This window comes from Periophthalmus magnuspinnatus, chromosome 9 (genome assembly GCF_009829125.3).
Source record: "Periophthalmus magnuspinnatus isolate fPerMag1 chromosome 9, fPerMag1.2.pri, whole genome shotgun sequence".
Taxonomy (NCBI): domain Eukaryota; kingdom Metazoa; phylum Chordata; class Actinopteri; order Gobiiformes; family Gobiidae; genus Periophthalmus; species Periophthalmus magnuspinnatus.
Window position 1 is genome coordinate 16,714,970 of NC_047134.1, and position 16,209 is coordinate 16,731,178.

General features: G+C 39.2%; 1 protein-coding gene across 1 annotated transcript in view; it reads left to right on the forward strand.

Annotated features, from left to right (window-relative positions):
• The window catches only part of ncor2 (nuclear receptor corepressor 2), a 62,189-nt gene that overhangs the window by 26,551 nt on the left and 19,429 nt on the right, over positions 1–16,209 (forward strand). Inside the window, exons 5-17 of the mRNA XM_033972802.2 lie at positions 2,945–3,127; positions 4,404–4,517; positions 7,143–7,199; positions 7,307–7,359; positions 8,978–9,044; positions 9,777–9,949; positions 10,064–10,154; positions 10,332–10,510; positions 11,030–11,084; positions 11,156–11,254; positions 13,072–13,184; positions 13,994–14,154; positions 15,144–15,206. Coding sequence (XP_033828693.1) covers positions 2,945–3,127; positions 4,404–4,517; positions 7,143–7,199; positions 7,307–7,359; positions 8,978–9,044; positions 9,777–9,949; positions 10,064–10,154; positions 10,332–10,510; positions 11,030–11,084; positions 11,156–11,254; positions 13,072–13,184; positions 13,994–14,154; positions 15,144–15,206 — 1,408 coding nt within the window. The remainder of the gene's footprint in view (positions 1–2,944; positions 3,128–4,403; positions 4,518–7,142; positions 7,200–7,306; positions 7,360–8,977; positions 9,045–9,776; positions 9,950–10,063; positions 10,155–10,331; positions 10,511–11,029; positions 11,085–11,155; positions 11,255–13,071; positions 13,185–13,993; positions 14,155–15,143; positions 15,207–16,209) is intronic.

The window sequence follows — 16,209 nt, forward strand, 5'->3', positions numbered from 1 at the left end:
CATTGGTTGAAAGATAGCAGTATTTGAAAGAGTAAACAGTCTTTGAAAAGGACTCACAGATTGAGTCATTTCCACAAAAAACTCTCTTTCCAAGGTCCCTGTCAATGCCACATAAAAAGATATTGTTTGATAAAAGACATCAGAAGAGGAAGAGGCTAAAGGCAAGTGAGTCTCGTGAGCTGCAGCGGGAGAGAGTTGTGAAACAAATTAATATATTATGGAGTTGGCCTAGATTTCAAAAGACTGGATCAAAGTGTATGAACTGCAGATGAATGCCTGGCTGTGCACAGTAGACCTGCTTCTGCTGCTGCTTCTGCTGCTTCTGCTCACTGGCCACTCTGTTATAAATGCCTGAAACTGACAGAGGAGGTCAGCTGAGGAATGATACAAAGATTATCCAATAATGGCAGGGGTACAGTTGCAGAATTACTTTAAAAGAAACTCTAAAATATTTAGGAATGCCAGTAACCCCCCTGCCCTGCACCAAGAGGCATGATCCATTATATAAGTTGTGTCAGATGAAATCACTGACAACAGATTTGACTAAAAGGAGGCAAAGGGCGAAAGTGTGGAGTAGCACAGATAAAGAGCGCGGGGGAGGAGCTACGCACAAAGGCTAACAGGAAAAGAGGGAGTCGGCTCGTAGTAGGCAACGCATGAGTCATTGTGAATCAGCCAAGAACAAAAGCGCATTTCACCAGTCTATTTGTACTTGCCAAATCTATGCATTCTCAAATCCAGCAGGCACATAGCGATGTTTGCTCTCAAATAGGACACACCAACTATCTATGACTTAAATATGAGGCTGGACAAACACAGATTACATTTGATCCCGTTTGGTCTGTCTGAGTTGGCTGACCTTTGTGACAAAAAAAACAAACTGATACTGAAAGCGAGTTGGTGATAAGAGCCCTGACTAATGCAGCAATAATGTCAGTCATAACGATTATTATGGTGGTCAAATAAAGACATAATTAACCATGCGAGCATTCTTAAAGAGGACATATTATCCTTTTCTCTGCTGTATAGCTATGACACTTACGATATTGATCTAAAATGACTGAATAAAAGAAACAAGTCCGCTGACCTCTGGTTAAAATACATCACCTTAAACCATGCTGATGTCCCTTTTTTTTGGATAGCTGCAGTTCATGGTAGAGAGCAGTGGATGTTTAAATTGGTGCTAAATAGGTGCTAAATCTTGTGTGTATCACTGTTTATTCTTGAGGTATTTTTTCTTAAAGTTAAGTACAGAGCGCTGACAGCAGTGGGTGTGTATGGGGGGTAGAGGAGACTATGAATTTTCTAACCAATGGCAATTTGAATGCAGGAGAATAAAGATTACTCAAACATGCATGAATCACTTGAGTGGGTACATTAAAAAAACAAAACATCTGTAACATCTTTCTAGTTACATCTATCTGGTTCAAAGCTCTTAAAAGTCTGTTTAACAAAATATGTCTCCGCATTAAAAGTATGTGTTAGTATTAGTGTTAGAAATAAAGCCAAATAATGGGTAATTATCAGTAATCCTCTTTGTTGTCTAACCAGTAATGTGTAACCGTGAAGTGGGAAGTAGGCTAATAACCATCAGGGATTAGCCATTTTACACAAGTGATGTGACTAGAATAGTTACAACTTGTGTGATTATTTGACCTGTCTGAGTTGACAATAAATTAGTACTGTGGAGTGAGTGCATTAGAGTATTTGTATCAAATATATCAACTTTGTTATTGTTAAGATGCTGACTTTTTGGAATAATTAACTGTGATTAAGAGATAACTATAAAAAATGTTGTAATTTGTTTAAGCTGTTGCTTATGGTTCAACTTTTGCCTACAGTCTCATGCAAGACCCTGTATGGAGATTTAGAAAGGGAAGAGCCCTCATCTTTAGCCCAATTCTTATCTTCTTTCTCATGCTGCTGTGTGTATCTTTGGTTGAATGGCTATAAAAACAAATGATTTCCTTCCTTCTGTTGGTCTGGTATGCTCATGCTGCTGCGGTTGGTGCTCTTTAAATAGAAAGCGTTTGCATTGACACACTACAACACCGACGCTAATAAAAACATGCATAGCTCTAGACATCATGTTGAGGAATGTTCTAAATGTGGCTGGGGTTGTTGAGGGCGCTGTAAGCTCACTGCACTGGGATAACAGCTTAACTGCGGGGCATTGACCTCTTTCTGTGCTACAGGTGTACAGGCTGTTGATGTGCAGACAACAAGACAACAGTGTCTTTTACATAGAGCTGAGACTTTGACTAGAGATGTGCACATCTTTTATGCCCGATTTTGCTAACCCTTGAGTTTCCTTAAAATGCTTCCCCTAAAATGTGCCTCTGTATATTTGTTTTCAGTAATTGGTTTTAGATGTCAGTAAGAAATTACAGATGAAATAATTATTATGATGAAATAAGAACACTTTTTGTCTAGTTGGGTGAGAAATACGCTTTCTAGTCAGATTGAAGTGTATATTTATCTCACATTGATAAATCATCTTACTAAAAGAGGCATCCTGCAATATCAGATCATTAAATCACTGAGGAAATATTCATATTATGTGAATATTGCAGATTTCATTCATTAATTTTATTTTAAACCATATTAATTCCTGGACCAGTAGTCTTATGTATTTCTAGTAAGCATAGAGCCACCTGCCTGTGCTCTTGTCCAGTCTGCAGCAGCTGTGAGCTCATATTCATTAGTCTGGTTTAGCACTGCTGAGGCTCAGCTGATAGCTCTGCCCACAGGACTTCATTATTGCTCAGCAATACCTGCCCTGGAATTACATAGTCCCACATTAGATTTTTTTGCACAATAGTAAAGATGCTGTATGATAGACTAACAGCTTGTGGTGTGTCAGAAGTTGGAGCTAAAATTGTATCTCTTAATCTTGTTACATCATTCTAATCTTGGCATTTTGCCCTGGGTTCTGTGTCTTCAGGAGCGTGGAGGTGGTATGGGGAAGCTGGAGCCCATCTCTCCTGTAAGTCCAGTCACCATGGACCCAGACTTGGACCTGTTGCCGGCCCGCTTTTCCAAAGAGGAGCTGATTCAGAACATGGACCGTGTGGACCGAGAGATCACAATGGTGGAGCAGCAGATCTGCAAGCTCCGAAAGAAACAGGTTGGTCTCATTATGAAGGCATCTACCCAACTAAGAAATTAATACTGTGGTGTATGCATTTAATGATTTTATGCATTCTATGTCAGTTTACAATAGCCCTCCTCTTGACTTTTAGTGCCATCAGTGCAGGACACTACACACTTTGTTATGACTGCATTTAAAGTGCAAGCGATTTTCCTTTCAGTGTAGCAGCTTAAAATGTCTAATCCAGCTGTGTCAGACAGCTGCTTTTGGTCGTGGCTTTGCCTTTTTATTTAGATGGAAAGTAAGTTGAAAATAAAAAAGAACTATAAATAAGATTCCCCTGGGAGGACATTATGACGGAGATTTTGTGACTGTTAAAGCAAACTATGACCATAGTTGTCTATTCCACAATAGACAATTAGACAATAACATTTAGTTTTGCACTTGTAATGAAGTGACTTTCATTGTTTTTTTTGTTTTTTTTTTGTATTGTTTAGATAGAAATAGGAATTACTGATGGCTACATGCTTGCAGCTGTTTGGTTGGGTTGCTGTCCGAATTCTGTCTATGGCAACAATGTGATCTTGCGTTTATTTAATTTGATGAGCTGTGGTAAGACTGGAAATTGACAGGGGTCTGAAAATGGTGGTTATCCCTGACCTGATACTTATCCAAGCCAGTAATAACATGTTGTGGTGGATCTCTGCTCTTGTGGGAAGTTTGGAGAGACTGCATCCAAACAATCACAGCATATCCACTGTAGGCTGTCAGGCCAACAGTAACCAACTAACCCAGAGGCTGGCTGTTCAGTCTCTGCTCTGACACTTTGAGAAGACCATTTTGCCGAGGAAAACACTTTCTTCACCTTGAATACGACATGGCAGCTGTGGCTCTCTAGACTAGAGTATTTAGAAAAGTGTGGCACTGTGAAATGCATAATGTTTTAGTTGTAGTGGTAAACTAATTTGACCTTGGCTCTGGAAAACTAAGGATGTCCCCCTTTTTTTCTCTCATCAACGCCTCTCTTATTGTGTTAAATATTCAGTCTCACTGCTGGCAATGAGTTTGTTTACAGCCTGTTGTGGTAAGCATTTGATTAACTAGACCCTAGGGAGTTAATAGCTATTAAAAGCTAATAGGGCAGTTCATCTGCTTCCAGCTGGGTTGTGGGGAAATGGTGGATCACTTTAACACAAGCCTCACAACATGGAGTGGTGATTGACGGGCTCTTCATGGAAAACCTGTGCAATTTGGAGTTCAGATAAATGTACTTAAGTTAAAATAATGCTTAATTTGGTTTGGTTTGTTGCAGCAACAGCTGGAGGAGGAGGCAGCGAAGCCCCATGAGCCAGAGCGGCCCATTTCCCCACCCCCGAGCGAGGCCAAGCACCGCAGCCTGGTGCAGATCATCTATGACGAGAACAGGGTGAGTCAAGCACACGTGTCCTAGCACTACAGTAGTCCTGTAGTCATGGTGACAAGATTGGGTTTCTGATTTTTATAAGACAGATTAAACTGATAATTATGTAGATAAAAAGAGTATGTGAATGATTAATATTCCCCCTTTTCTTATACCCTGACCTCTACCAGAATTTGTGATGTTGATTCTCTGTGCTCTCAGTCCACCTGGTGGTCAAAATCATGTTCATTCTTGTCAATTGTACTAATCAATTAGTTTCTTGAATAAAATGATGAATTGATGTCTAAAAAAAAAAAAAGAAAAATTAATTCAAATAACTTTTGACAAAGTGTCCCAATTAATTCACTCTAATTTTATTTAATTTCACACATTTGTTTTTTTTTTTATTACCTGTAATTTTTCCATATCCAACTAAACTACTAGACACAACTAGCCCGGGTTTGTTTTGTTTAGTCTTTGTTTAGTTATAGTCCACCTTTAAGTTAAATACGACACATATGCATGTTACTTTAAACATTTTATTTGGTTAAACTTATTCATTTTAGTTATGCAATTCAGTTAAACACATCCATTCACTACTTACCTGAGTCTTCACATGGTGTAAACAAAGAGAGGCCGTGCCCAGTGTTGGCCATTTTTAAAGCCTTGGGGGTGAGGTCGTGGACAGGACCATATAGAGGGGAGAACTGATTTAAGTTCCTTTTTGCTGCAGTGTCTTTGGGTCTTTTGGTTTCCTTCCTGCTGGGGAGAGTATAGAACTTGTCATATTTTGTCCATCAGGGTATTTCAGTGTAGTTGGGTGCACATGGTTGTGATGCAGATTTAATTTGCGGTGATTATTTTCTGTTTAGTTGTGTAAACAGTTTATTTGTTTTCTTTTTTTTTCAATTTTGCATTGCAACTGGTGTGTTTATTTATTTATTTATTTATTATTAAAGTCCATCTATTAAAAGCCACTTTTTATTTAAGTCTGCCTCCTGCTTTGACCACATTGGGCCAGCTTCCCTTCATAACTCTGCATCACTTTGTCCTTTAGTGAAGCATTATTGAAGTATAGTTAACTTGCACTCATTGCCCTTGGTAGCCATTCAAAAGTGAAAAGTAGCTATTTAATGAAAACACCTTCTCAGATGCTACATGCCTCAAGGCCCCTGCTCTACTGTGGTCATTGTTCTTCTCCAGCACAAAGATGGCTCCACTGAGTGATTGCCCAAGATTCAAAAGCTGGAAGTTTAGAATGACTCACTGCTTACTTCACAATGTAGCCTGACCTCTGTAACACTTTCCATTCCCCTCTCACTCTGAGGATGTGCTTTAGCCTGATGCCCCTCTATACCACTGCAGAACTCATGACTTATTGTAACAAAACACATGCATTGACGTCACATCATATCTTATTTACAACTGGAAGTTCAGGTCAATGTTGTGCTTATGCATATGACCATAATCTCACATTTTCACTGATTGGTCTAACATTTTTGTTTTATTAAAAATAGCTCCCTTTGTCCTGTAAATGTTTTTTTTTTATTGCTGTTTGAAAAGCACATGTCTGTCAGCCACCACAAGAGGGCGGTGGTTTTGTCTATGTTGGTCCTTTCTAAAATGAGTCAGATTAGGCTTATATAATATGTTCCATTTATACTAATTATTCATGTTTAAGAGACGCTGCCATTTAGAGACATCTTTGGCAATAAAATAAGAGAAATCCTTGACCCTCCCTAAGGACAAGGACTGCTTTTGATAGTTGCTGCTCATTAGCTGCTTTGAATGAGGCAGTAGTCTGCAGCCTTCTACACCTACACGTAAGGATACAAGGCGTGACATCTCTGACTGCAATTAAAATGTGTTCTGCAAGTACAAATAGCAAAGCAGCAGAATTTTTCAAAATAGTTCTCAGTATAGCAGCATGTAATATTCAGCTAAAATAGTTCTTACTGTGTACCTTTTGCTTTATTTTATATCTCTTTAAGGCTATACACATGTGGCATTTTTGTAGTTTGAAAGATGCACTCAGGTCCAAATTGGCTGAAGCAGTAACTGTGCTGCACCCCTCTGGTGTGTCCTGGTGCTGCTGCAGAGGTCACCCCTAGGTGCTGATGGATAAAGGTTGACAACTTGTGTCTGTGCTGTCACCTCCGAAATGCCCTGCACCTTTTCTATACACTTCCTAACACTCTGTCTGTCTGCTGCGTAAGTCCCTCAGCTGGCACTGTCAAAAACAACAAGGCATCTGTCAGAACATGCAGAGAATAAGGAAGAGTAATGTAGTATCAGCACAGAGGAGGAGCTGAGGTACATAAAGTATTGATGACTAACACTGAGAGGACATTCACATCACTGCAGCACAAATTAAACACATCTTGACAAAGGCATCAGCCCAGGTTGCGTTGTTTTTTCACCCACTCCTTCTGATAGCGTACCTCTGGAAGTGAGTAACCGCTGTAGTGAAAGCGGGGGCCTGGAGCAGTGGCTGGAGCTAAAAGGTCTAATAATAGACAGCTCTCAGCTCTCATCCATCCTTACATCCCAGTCCACACACTCCAGGTCCGGAGCGGTGTGTGCGCGCTGCCTGTTGCCGTGGAGACAGCAGAGGTGCAACTCTAATGCTCTGCTCCTGTTTGTGCTCCACAGAAAAAAGCAGAAGAGGCTCACAGGATACTGGAGGGACTGGGACCCCGAGTTGAACTGGTGAGTAGCTTATATTGTTATAGTTTAAGATCTTAATGAAATGCTACATAGATCTATACGTTTGTTTAGTGTAAGGGTACCATTTTCATGTTGTTTACTTTTTCTAGCCTCTGTACAATCAACCCTCGGATACTAAACAGTACCATGAGAACATTAAAATGTAAGTTTGACCAATTAATTCTTTGCTTTTGAAAGTATTATTTGTGTACCATTTAGTTTAAACACTGCTCTGCAGTCTGGGCTACTACAATTTGTGTATAAATATCTTCTATTTCTGTTGGACATTGATGCTTTCCAAATTACTCCACACTACTGCATTATGTTGTGTATTTCATGTACAAGCTAATAATATAATGTGCATTTTAGTTTTACTAACCTATCCATCTCATAAGTGGCGACTAGTGAATGTGCGTGTTACTAAATATATTGATATTATTTTTGATTGACATAAGGAGCTGGAGGCAGGTTATAAAAACCTGTTCTGTCTGAAGTCTGACCACTTGATGTGTCTGACCTCTCTGTCCCACATTGCTCTGTCTTCAGTTCTTTTGATCCTAGCTGTTGGATCAGTATTATTGCCTCAAAGCTGTTACTGAAAACTCTCCCTCTCGCCTGCTCTGGGCTTGTTATTAAATAGCACTGTCGCTCTAACTAAACACAAATGCCTTCTTTGTTTCTGTAATTGATGTGAGAACACTTGTCCTGTCTGTGAGAAGAGTACAACTATCTCACTGAAGCTCTAGGTTAGGCAACTCAAATTAGCCAACTCAAATAAATCAAGCATTAGAAATGGCACAGATAAGCCACATCCACTTGGATATTTTTACTATACTGTTCCGGCTTCTGTAAGTTGTGTGTTGTAACACACAGAACATATGCTCTTTGCCTTTTTGACAAAAGTTCCTATGTTGTGTTATAAATGTCTTTCCAAAACTTTGCAACTCTCCCAGTTTCATGCTTTGGCAGATATTATGCTAAATGAGTGTGTACTCTGATATCTCAGAAATGGCACAGGCTTACAGCAACACAAAGGGAACCTTTAGTTGAGTTCAGGGCCACTAATCTTTCCCATTGCCATCTGGTGCCCAGCACACAATACCATCTCTGTCTTAAACTGTCAGTGCGACTTTGCCAGCAACAAGTTAGATCTGACCCATTATATGCCAGTCAAATTTAGACCATATTATATTTCTACTGCAGTCACCAGAGTGTGTTCTGTTTCCCTCTGAGATCTTTGTTATATGACTGTTTGTGCATATTTTTTGATAACTTTGTCTGTATGTGTCCATTTAAGTCCAACATTAACTTACTTCCCAGTCCAGTGTCCTTGACCCGAGTGACCTTGTGTCACAGCTGAGGTGACTAATGTAGAATAAGATTACATTACTCAGTGCAGAACGTGCCCTCACAACTGACAGATTAAGTGTACGAAATAAAACTGTGTCTTGCAGCAAAGAAAGGGACAAACAGAGCGGCCGCCTAAGGAGATTACTGGCCCTGACCTTTATTTGAAGCGCTGATGATTGCTGTTCCCAGACCAGACTAGTTTTATAACATTGGCTGCCTCGCTATCCCCCAGCCTGCAGCAAGTTTGACTGATGTCATCTAAGGACAGACATTTATTCATGATGGAGAATACTTCTTCCTTTCTTTCTTTTCTTCCTTTCTTTTTATTTATTTTTTCACACAAAAAGTGGCAAACCTTAAACAAACTTGTCAAATGAAGTTATGTTTTGTATTCCATTTGTCCAGCATAATCTCTTGATGTCTTTTTTTAGTAACCAGGCCATGAGAAAGAAGCTCATTTTGTACTTCAAGAGAAGAAATCATGCTCGTAAGCAGTGGGTAAGGACAATCTATACCATGTCAATTGTTAATCCCAATTAAATTAAAGAACCTGCTTAACTTTTCTGATACAAGGTACAGCACTTGCTTCTCTCGATGGTAATGTTTTTGGCTTAGCCCTAAATGTTCCCCAAACAAGCAGGTTACACTTCCAAGTTTTAAGCCAGATCTGTGGAGAAGTCACTGTAAGAATGCATGTTTTACAAGGTATTTTTGAAAAGTAAAAACACATGCAATAATAATGGATGGATCTACTCAATGCCATGCTATGGAACTTTCCATGCAAAGCAGTAACCATGGAGACATGATGTAGGTGGTGTGCCCTCCATCAGAAAAGTTAGAATGTGCAGCTTTTAGCCATTTTTTGTAATATAACAATAAAACGTACAAAAGCTTCAAAAAATGAAAGCTTAGAGACCTTGATTTGGTCTGATTTGACTGCCAGACCAGGTGAAAACTAGACCATATGTGTAATGGCACTGTAACACTAGTTATTACTAGTATTGGTTTAGTGGGGTTGGGGGTGGGGGGGTGGAGGGTTGTGTCTGGACCTGGGTTAATAGTTTGCATCACAATATCTCTGTTAAGGAAGTTAGGTTTAACAGGGAGACTCATCTTTCACAGCAACAAAGATTTTGTTGCAGCTTGTGTCAACCTCAATCAGCAATAAATGCAGCAGACTATTTGGCTGAGTATATGGGAAAAGGCTGAAATAATTCTTATCTCCTGTAGGAGCAAAAATTCTGCCAACGTTATGACCAGCTGATGGAGGCCTGGGAGAAGAAAGTGGAGCGCATTGAGAACAATCCGCGTCGTCGGGCCAAAGAGAGCAAGGTGCGCGAGTATTACGAAAAACAGTTCCCTGAGATCCGTAAGCAGAGGGAGCTGCAGGAGCGCATGCAAAAGTGAGTTATATATTAATACCATTAGACATTTATTTTTATGCTTTACCCTAATTTAGATGTTTTTGTCTGGTAAAGTGGGAGGACATCTTGTAAAATGTTTTTTTTGTTCTGTAGTCGAGTTGGGCAGCGAGGAGGTGGACTGGCATCTGCTGCTCGAAGTGAACATGAGGTCTCTGAGATCATTGATGGGATTTCTGAACATGAGGTATGTCATCATTGAGAAATATATTTTGTCTCCAAGTGAAATAATTACTTTCATAGTTGATTCAGGACACTTCCACTGAGAGAATACATAGGTTTTACAGTCTGTTTCCTGTCAAAGACCAACCCACTTAATTCAGGATGTTGTTTTTGTGTGGCGTGCGGCATGTGTGAACCTCAGAATACAGAGAAACAAATGCGGCAGTTGGCAGTTATCCCTCCCATGCTGTTTGATGCTGAACAGCAACGAATCAAGTTTATCAACATGAATGGACTGATGGATGACCCCATGAAAGTGTACAAGGACCGCCAAGTCATGAACATGTGGAGTGAGCAAGAAAAGGACACTTTTAGGGAGAAGTGAGTAAAACTTGTATTATATTTATTTGGATATTTAGCTTCATTATGATTACAATAATAATCTTTTTTTTTTTCTGTCCGGGTGAGATTTACAAAAATGTTTGCTTTGTTCTAACATGTGTTTTGGAAAATACACAATTCATTTCATGGGTCAGTATGAGGAACGGAAGTGGTGCTTCCTCTTTCATGAGAAATAACTGGCATTTAGAGCTGCCAGACTCATTCAAAGCCACACAGAGACGAGCGACGTAAGTGTACCACTTGTGCACAGAAAATGCAGAGCTCAGGTTTCTTGTCTAGAAAGAAACGATAGTTGTTGAAGAAATTGCTCTGTGTGTTTTTGTTGCATCAGATTTGTTAATGTTCAGCTCAGAAACATGTAAGACATTTTCATTTTTGGTGTTTCCTCAGTCATTCACTTTGGATTATTCTGTGATCGGCTTTGGTATTACTTCAGCAAATGCCTCTGATTTTAGCCAATCCAGAGCTCAGCTGGATAACTTTTCTCTGCCTCCACAGATTCATTCAGCACCCCAAAAACTTTGGCTTGATTGCATCGTTTCTTGAGAGAAAGGTATTGACATAAAAAAAAAAAACTAATAGTTTTTCCTGTTCATTTTGGATATAACCCTTTTTGTTTTTCAGACTGTGGCAGAGTGTGTGCTTTTTTACTATCTTACCAAAAAGAATGAGAACTACAAAAACATTGTACGGCGAAACTACAGACGCCGTGGAAGAAGCCAGGTATGATGTTATACATTTTTCCTGTCAAAAATGAAGGAATTAGTTTTGCTCTTTGGACGACAGCTAATTTTTCAAAAGTCATTTTGTTGATATTTAATAGACAATATGAGTTCTTTTCCTTTAGGCATGATCTAATAAATCATATAAATAGGATTTCACCACTTCATTGGGAAATGCTACTTAATGTTTTTGACCAGACTGTGTCTTTGCCACTCTGAACTCTAACCTCAAAAGCCCAGACAGGCAGGAAATTGGTAAGGAAGTGGTTGTCCAACCATGAAGACCAAAAGTTACACAGCAAAAACAGACATATTATCAGTGTTGGGCATCTTACTTCAAAAATGTAATTAGTTATAGTTACAAGTTACTAGGCAAAGTAACTATGCCGTTACTTATTATGTTAAAACAATAAAAACACAACAGATGTGAACCTTTAACATTTATTTCACTTTAACAGATTGCCACTATATTGTATTTGTTTACAAGTAAATTATAGAATGTATCAAAAATAAAAAAAATATATAAAAAATGTTATTTGAAGTGCAAATAAATCAACATGTCACGCAATTTCAGACAACTGTACTTCAAATATTTTCTTCATTATAATACTGACAAAAATCAGTGCAATGTATTGCAAAACTAAGGCATTCAAATGTAAACCATGTAAAATAAGACAAAACCTTTAAGCTTTTCTGGCCACACACTGTAATTCTCTGCCCAGTATTCAAATATTAATCACTCTCATTTCAACATAAACTGAACTTTATCCAACTCTTTAACATTCATTAAAAGATTCACACAATCCCTCTAACACGTTTCTATTCCTTTATTTATCTATCTATCCATCCAATAAGCTGTCGATGCACGTGTGGACAGGACATCATTTCCCATCATGCATTACGCGTTTGTAGTCCATGCAGGCGGCCGCAGTCGGTGGAGAGCTGCTGCGCTTGCCTTGCTCAAAAACTTCCCGTTACCGGCGCACAGGTTATGTCAGCGCAAGTCGGTGGCATCATGGACACAAAACTAACCGGCATGCACCGCGCACCGATCGACGGCGATAGTATCTGCGCCCGCCTCATCTCAAACAAGCCTTTTATCTCACCCCGAGCCGCGTTGCAGCTCCTTGGCTGAGAGACTCTGATGAAAAGAAGAGTGAACTGAATTAAAAGTAACGCGCCACATTTTATAGTCAGTAACGGTAACGGCGTTAGGATGCTGGGAAAAGTAATTAGTTAGATTACTCCGTTACTGAAAAAGTAATGCAGTTAGTAACGCCGTTATAATGTAACTCCGTTATTCCCAACACTGCATATTATTGAAATGTTTTTGAATCAAAAAATTTTAATTGATATTTTAAGCTTAAGCTATACTGAAATGAGCAAAGCTATTGCGACACATTTATCTTGATGGGAAGGCAGCCAAATAGTTTAAGCTGGCTGCAAAAACTAGTGAGTCATCAAACCACATGCAGTGCCACATCACAGAAGGTTTGCCAATGATTTTATGATTCTAATGCATAGAATGTTAGAGAAACCTTTACAGTAGATCTGAAGAAACTATTTAAATGGCTACACTATATGACTAATTTGATCACCCCACTGAAGCTTGCTCTGGAGGCAGTGTCTGGCTGTTTTTACTTGACCGCTGTTCTTGCCCCATTGTACAATAAACGCCTGAATAATTTAACAGTCAATTATCTATCCATTCAAGTGTGTTGAAGTATACAGGTCAAAGCCGAGGACTGGTTGTCAGTTGTACATATCCTATTACCTGCAATTATCTTCGTAATAGAGTGCATGTCTTTCCTTTTGCAGCATGGACAGCAACAGCAACAGCAGCAACAAGTGAACCGTAACAGCCAGGAGGAAAAAGAAGCTGAGAGGGAGGAGGACAAGAATGAAGTGGAGGACAAGGATGATGGAATAAAGTAAGTTTATTATCTGTAAAGTTGCATTAAAAGTACAAGAGCTAAATTATTGTGACGCCATGGTAATATAACTATAGAGAGTTTAGTAAGGGCACCATCACTGTTTATGTTTACATGCATGCTGCAAAGACCAACTTTCTTTCTGAAAACTGCATGCAAACCAGAGAAAATGAGTATGATCTATGCAGTTTATACACAGTACGACTGCATGTAATTGTACTCCTACTCTGCACGAAGACTTGAATTGTTGAGTTTGAGGAAGTTTGTCTCTTATATGTATACTTCCTTTGTTAATTCCTTTAAATTTTTAGATTCCCCAGTTCTCTGGAGAAATCTTACTGTAACTGTAATCATTTGTAACCGAATGATAACCCATGAAAAAAGCAGCTTTTAAATGGTTGTCAGGTGTGCTGTCATAAATCTAACAAATATGACTGTGATAGCTGACAGTAAGAGTCAAAGCAGAACACAAAGTTTAAAAGGAGTTGTGACTGAAGACTTCGGCTCTATTGTCCTATCATCCCTGGCACAGCTGGCCTGGCTTGCCTATATTTAGTGTGCTACCAGAGCTTCCCTTAACAAGATTAATGAAGCTCTATAAAGATGAATGGAGGAGCAGTGGGTTCAACTGTAGTGGCGATCTCCCGGCATGTTCTGTTGACATCCAATGAATTATAGAGTAAAGAAAAGTAGTCAAATATGTTGATATAAATTCACTAGTTTGTTCGTGGATCTAATACTTGAGTCGACCGTTTAGTGCTTTTGTCTTGTGGCTCTCTATTAATCACTTTCATTTTGTCCACGTGCAGGGATGACACCTCTGGAGAGGATGCGGAGGACAAGGAGCCCGCAGTGGCTTTTAAGGGTCGACGTACAGCTAACAGCCAGGGCCGTCGTAAGGGCCGCATTACCCGCTCCATGACCAGTGAAGTAGAGGAGACGTCCACACCACCAGTCAACAATGAACTTGGTGAGTCTATGTTATAGGTTTTAAAGACACAAAACTTGCTTCTATAGGAAAATGCATTTTAAAACATTTAAAATTGAGTGTTATTTGCCTGCTATGTTTATCCTTGTATCACTAATAACTTTCAAATATGGGCCAACAAGCAAAACAATATGTCAAAGCTGTACAAAGTTGCTCAGTATTTATAATTACTAATATTATTGTAATATAATATTTTTAAGGTAGTTTGATCCAGCACAATTAATTTTGATAGGGTCACACCACAAGAGTGCAGTATTGTGCCTTGTTTTTTGACACATCTATAAAGGCATCATTTTTTATTCTTAAAAAAATGGGAATTCATTTTTTTCAAATGGATATTGTTTTTTTACATATTTTATTTTGTTAATGGTTACCTAAATGCAATGATTTATATTGACAGCACTTTGTACCGTTGTAGGTCATAGTATCATTGCAGTTAGGTCAGACATGTACATTGACTCTCTGCTGCAGGCACTTAGCTCTTTTCACCTGTTTCAGCAGTTTTATGAATAGGCTAGAGTTGTTCTGCTGTGCTCCGTCACTGAAATCCCAGGTGACCTAATCTAAAGGCCTCTTATCTGACAGGCTCGTCCCCCTTTGCCCTTCATGGTCCCGATAGAGGACACACAGAGTTGTAGATTGGCAGACAGGGGCAGGGTCTGGCTTTTGGCCCAAGTGAGGAAACAAGCCAGTTGTTATGTCTATAATAATTAACTGAATCCTCTTCTCGGATTTCCTGCTTCTTCTGTGTAAAAGGTGGTCAGATATGTTGATATTTACACAAAAGATACTATCAGTATCAGTTTCAATTACTTTTTTTATGTTTTATGTAATGTAATTGTTATTGTATGAGTTCTAAAAGTGTAATATTGCTCATCAGTATCTCATACTTGTCAGTCACTTCTCAACTGACTTTTTAACCTCAGACCCACCCTTTACATTTTCAAAATGAGTTATTTCTTTTTCTCTAGCCAATCTGGAAATGAATGAGAGCTCACGATGGACTGAAGAAGAGATGGAGACTGCTAAAAAAGGTAAGACAATGCAGAACAATGTAAGCATGCTCATTTCAAATAAAAACTGCTGCACTGTGGTTGCTACTAATAATAAACTGAAAATGTAGAGTAATTTGGTAAAAGAGCATTTCCGCGGGACAAGACATGCAGCAAGTTATATGTGTCAATCGGCCTAAACTTGGCTTGTTGCTCTCGAAGCAGTTCCCATTCACTCTGGGTCAAGGCAGCCTGTTTCTTTATCAAACCTGTTGTAAACTCTGCCTCTTCGTCAGTCATTAACGCAGTCTGTTAATTGTCTCAATGAAGATTATACAGATTTCTGCTCACGTTTCTTGCTGCAACAATACAAGCATTTGCCACATGCAGAGCACAAGTGTCCACTTCACTCAACGACTTTCTTTCCATCACAGTTTTTTCATTTCATATTTTTTCAAAAGGGATTCCCCTCCTTTCCCCTTTGTTCACACTATCTTACACTAACAGGATGTACATTTTTTTTTTGTTTTTTTTAAATCTACTCATGGCCCTTTGTAATACAAACCGGCTGCATCATTGACATTTCGACATGGTGCCACAATATTATTATGTGGTTATTTTCGTCTTATGCACTCTGCAACGATTACACAGCTAGTTGAATATTAACATAATAACTAATAGTAATAAACTGCACGAGACATTCAAGTCAAATAAATAATTTGTGTGTTAAGGGGTTATTTTGTGATAAGTGGCAGTGGCCTAACTCAAACATGGTCCTGTGTAGTAATCCCGGTTAATGTCTTCAGTTCCATTCTCCTGCAGTGGGATTAGTGGGGCACTCCATCCCAGAGGATTTGCCTGGCAGCTTGGTGGGAGCAGGGCTTCTATAAAGGGCTTATGTAACCTCTAACACACAGCCCTGGTTACAGTACCAATGGCTGCAAAGAGGGAGCTGCTTTTGCCATATTTCATCACTTTTAACTACTACACCCAAATCTGCCAAAAGGGATTTCCCTTCTAAACAATCTCCACCCCCATGTTGTCA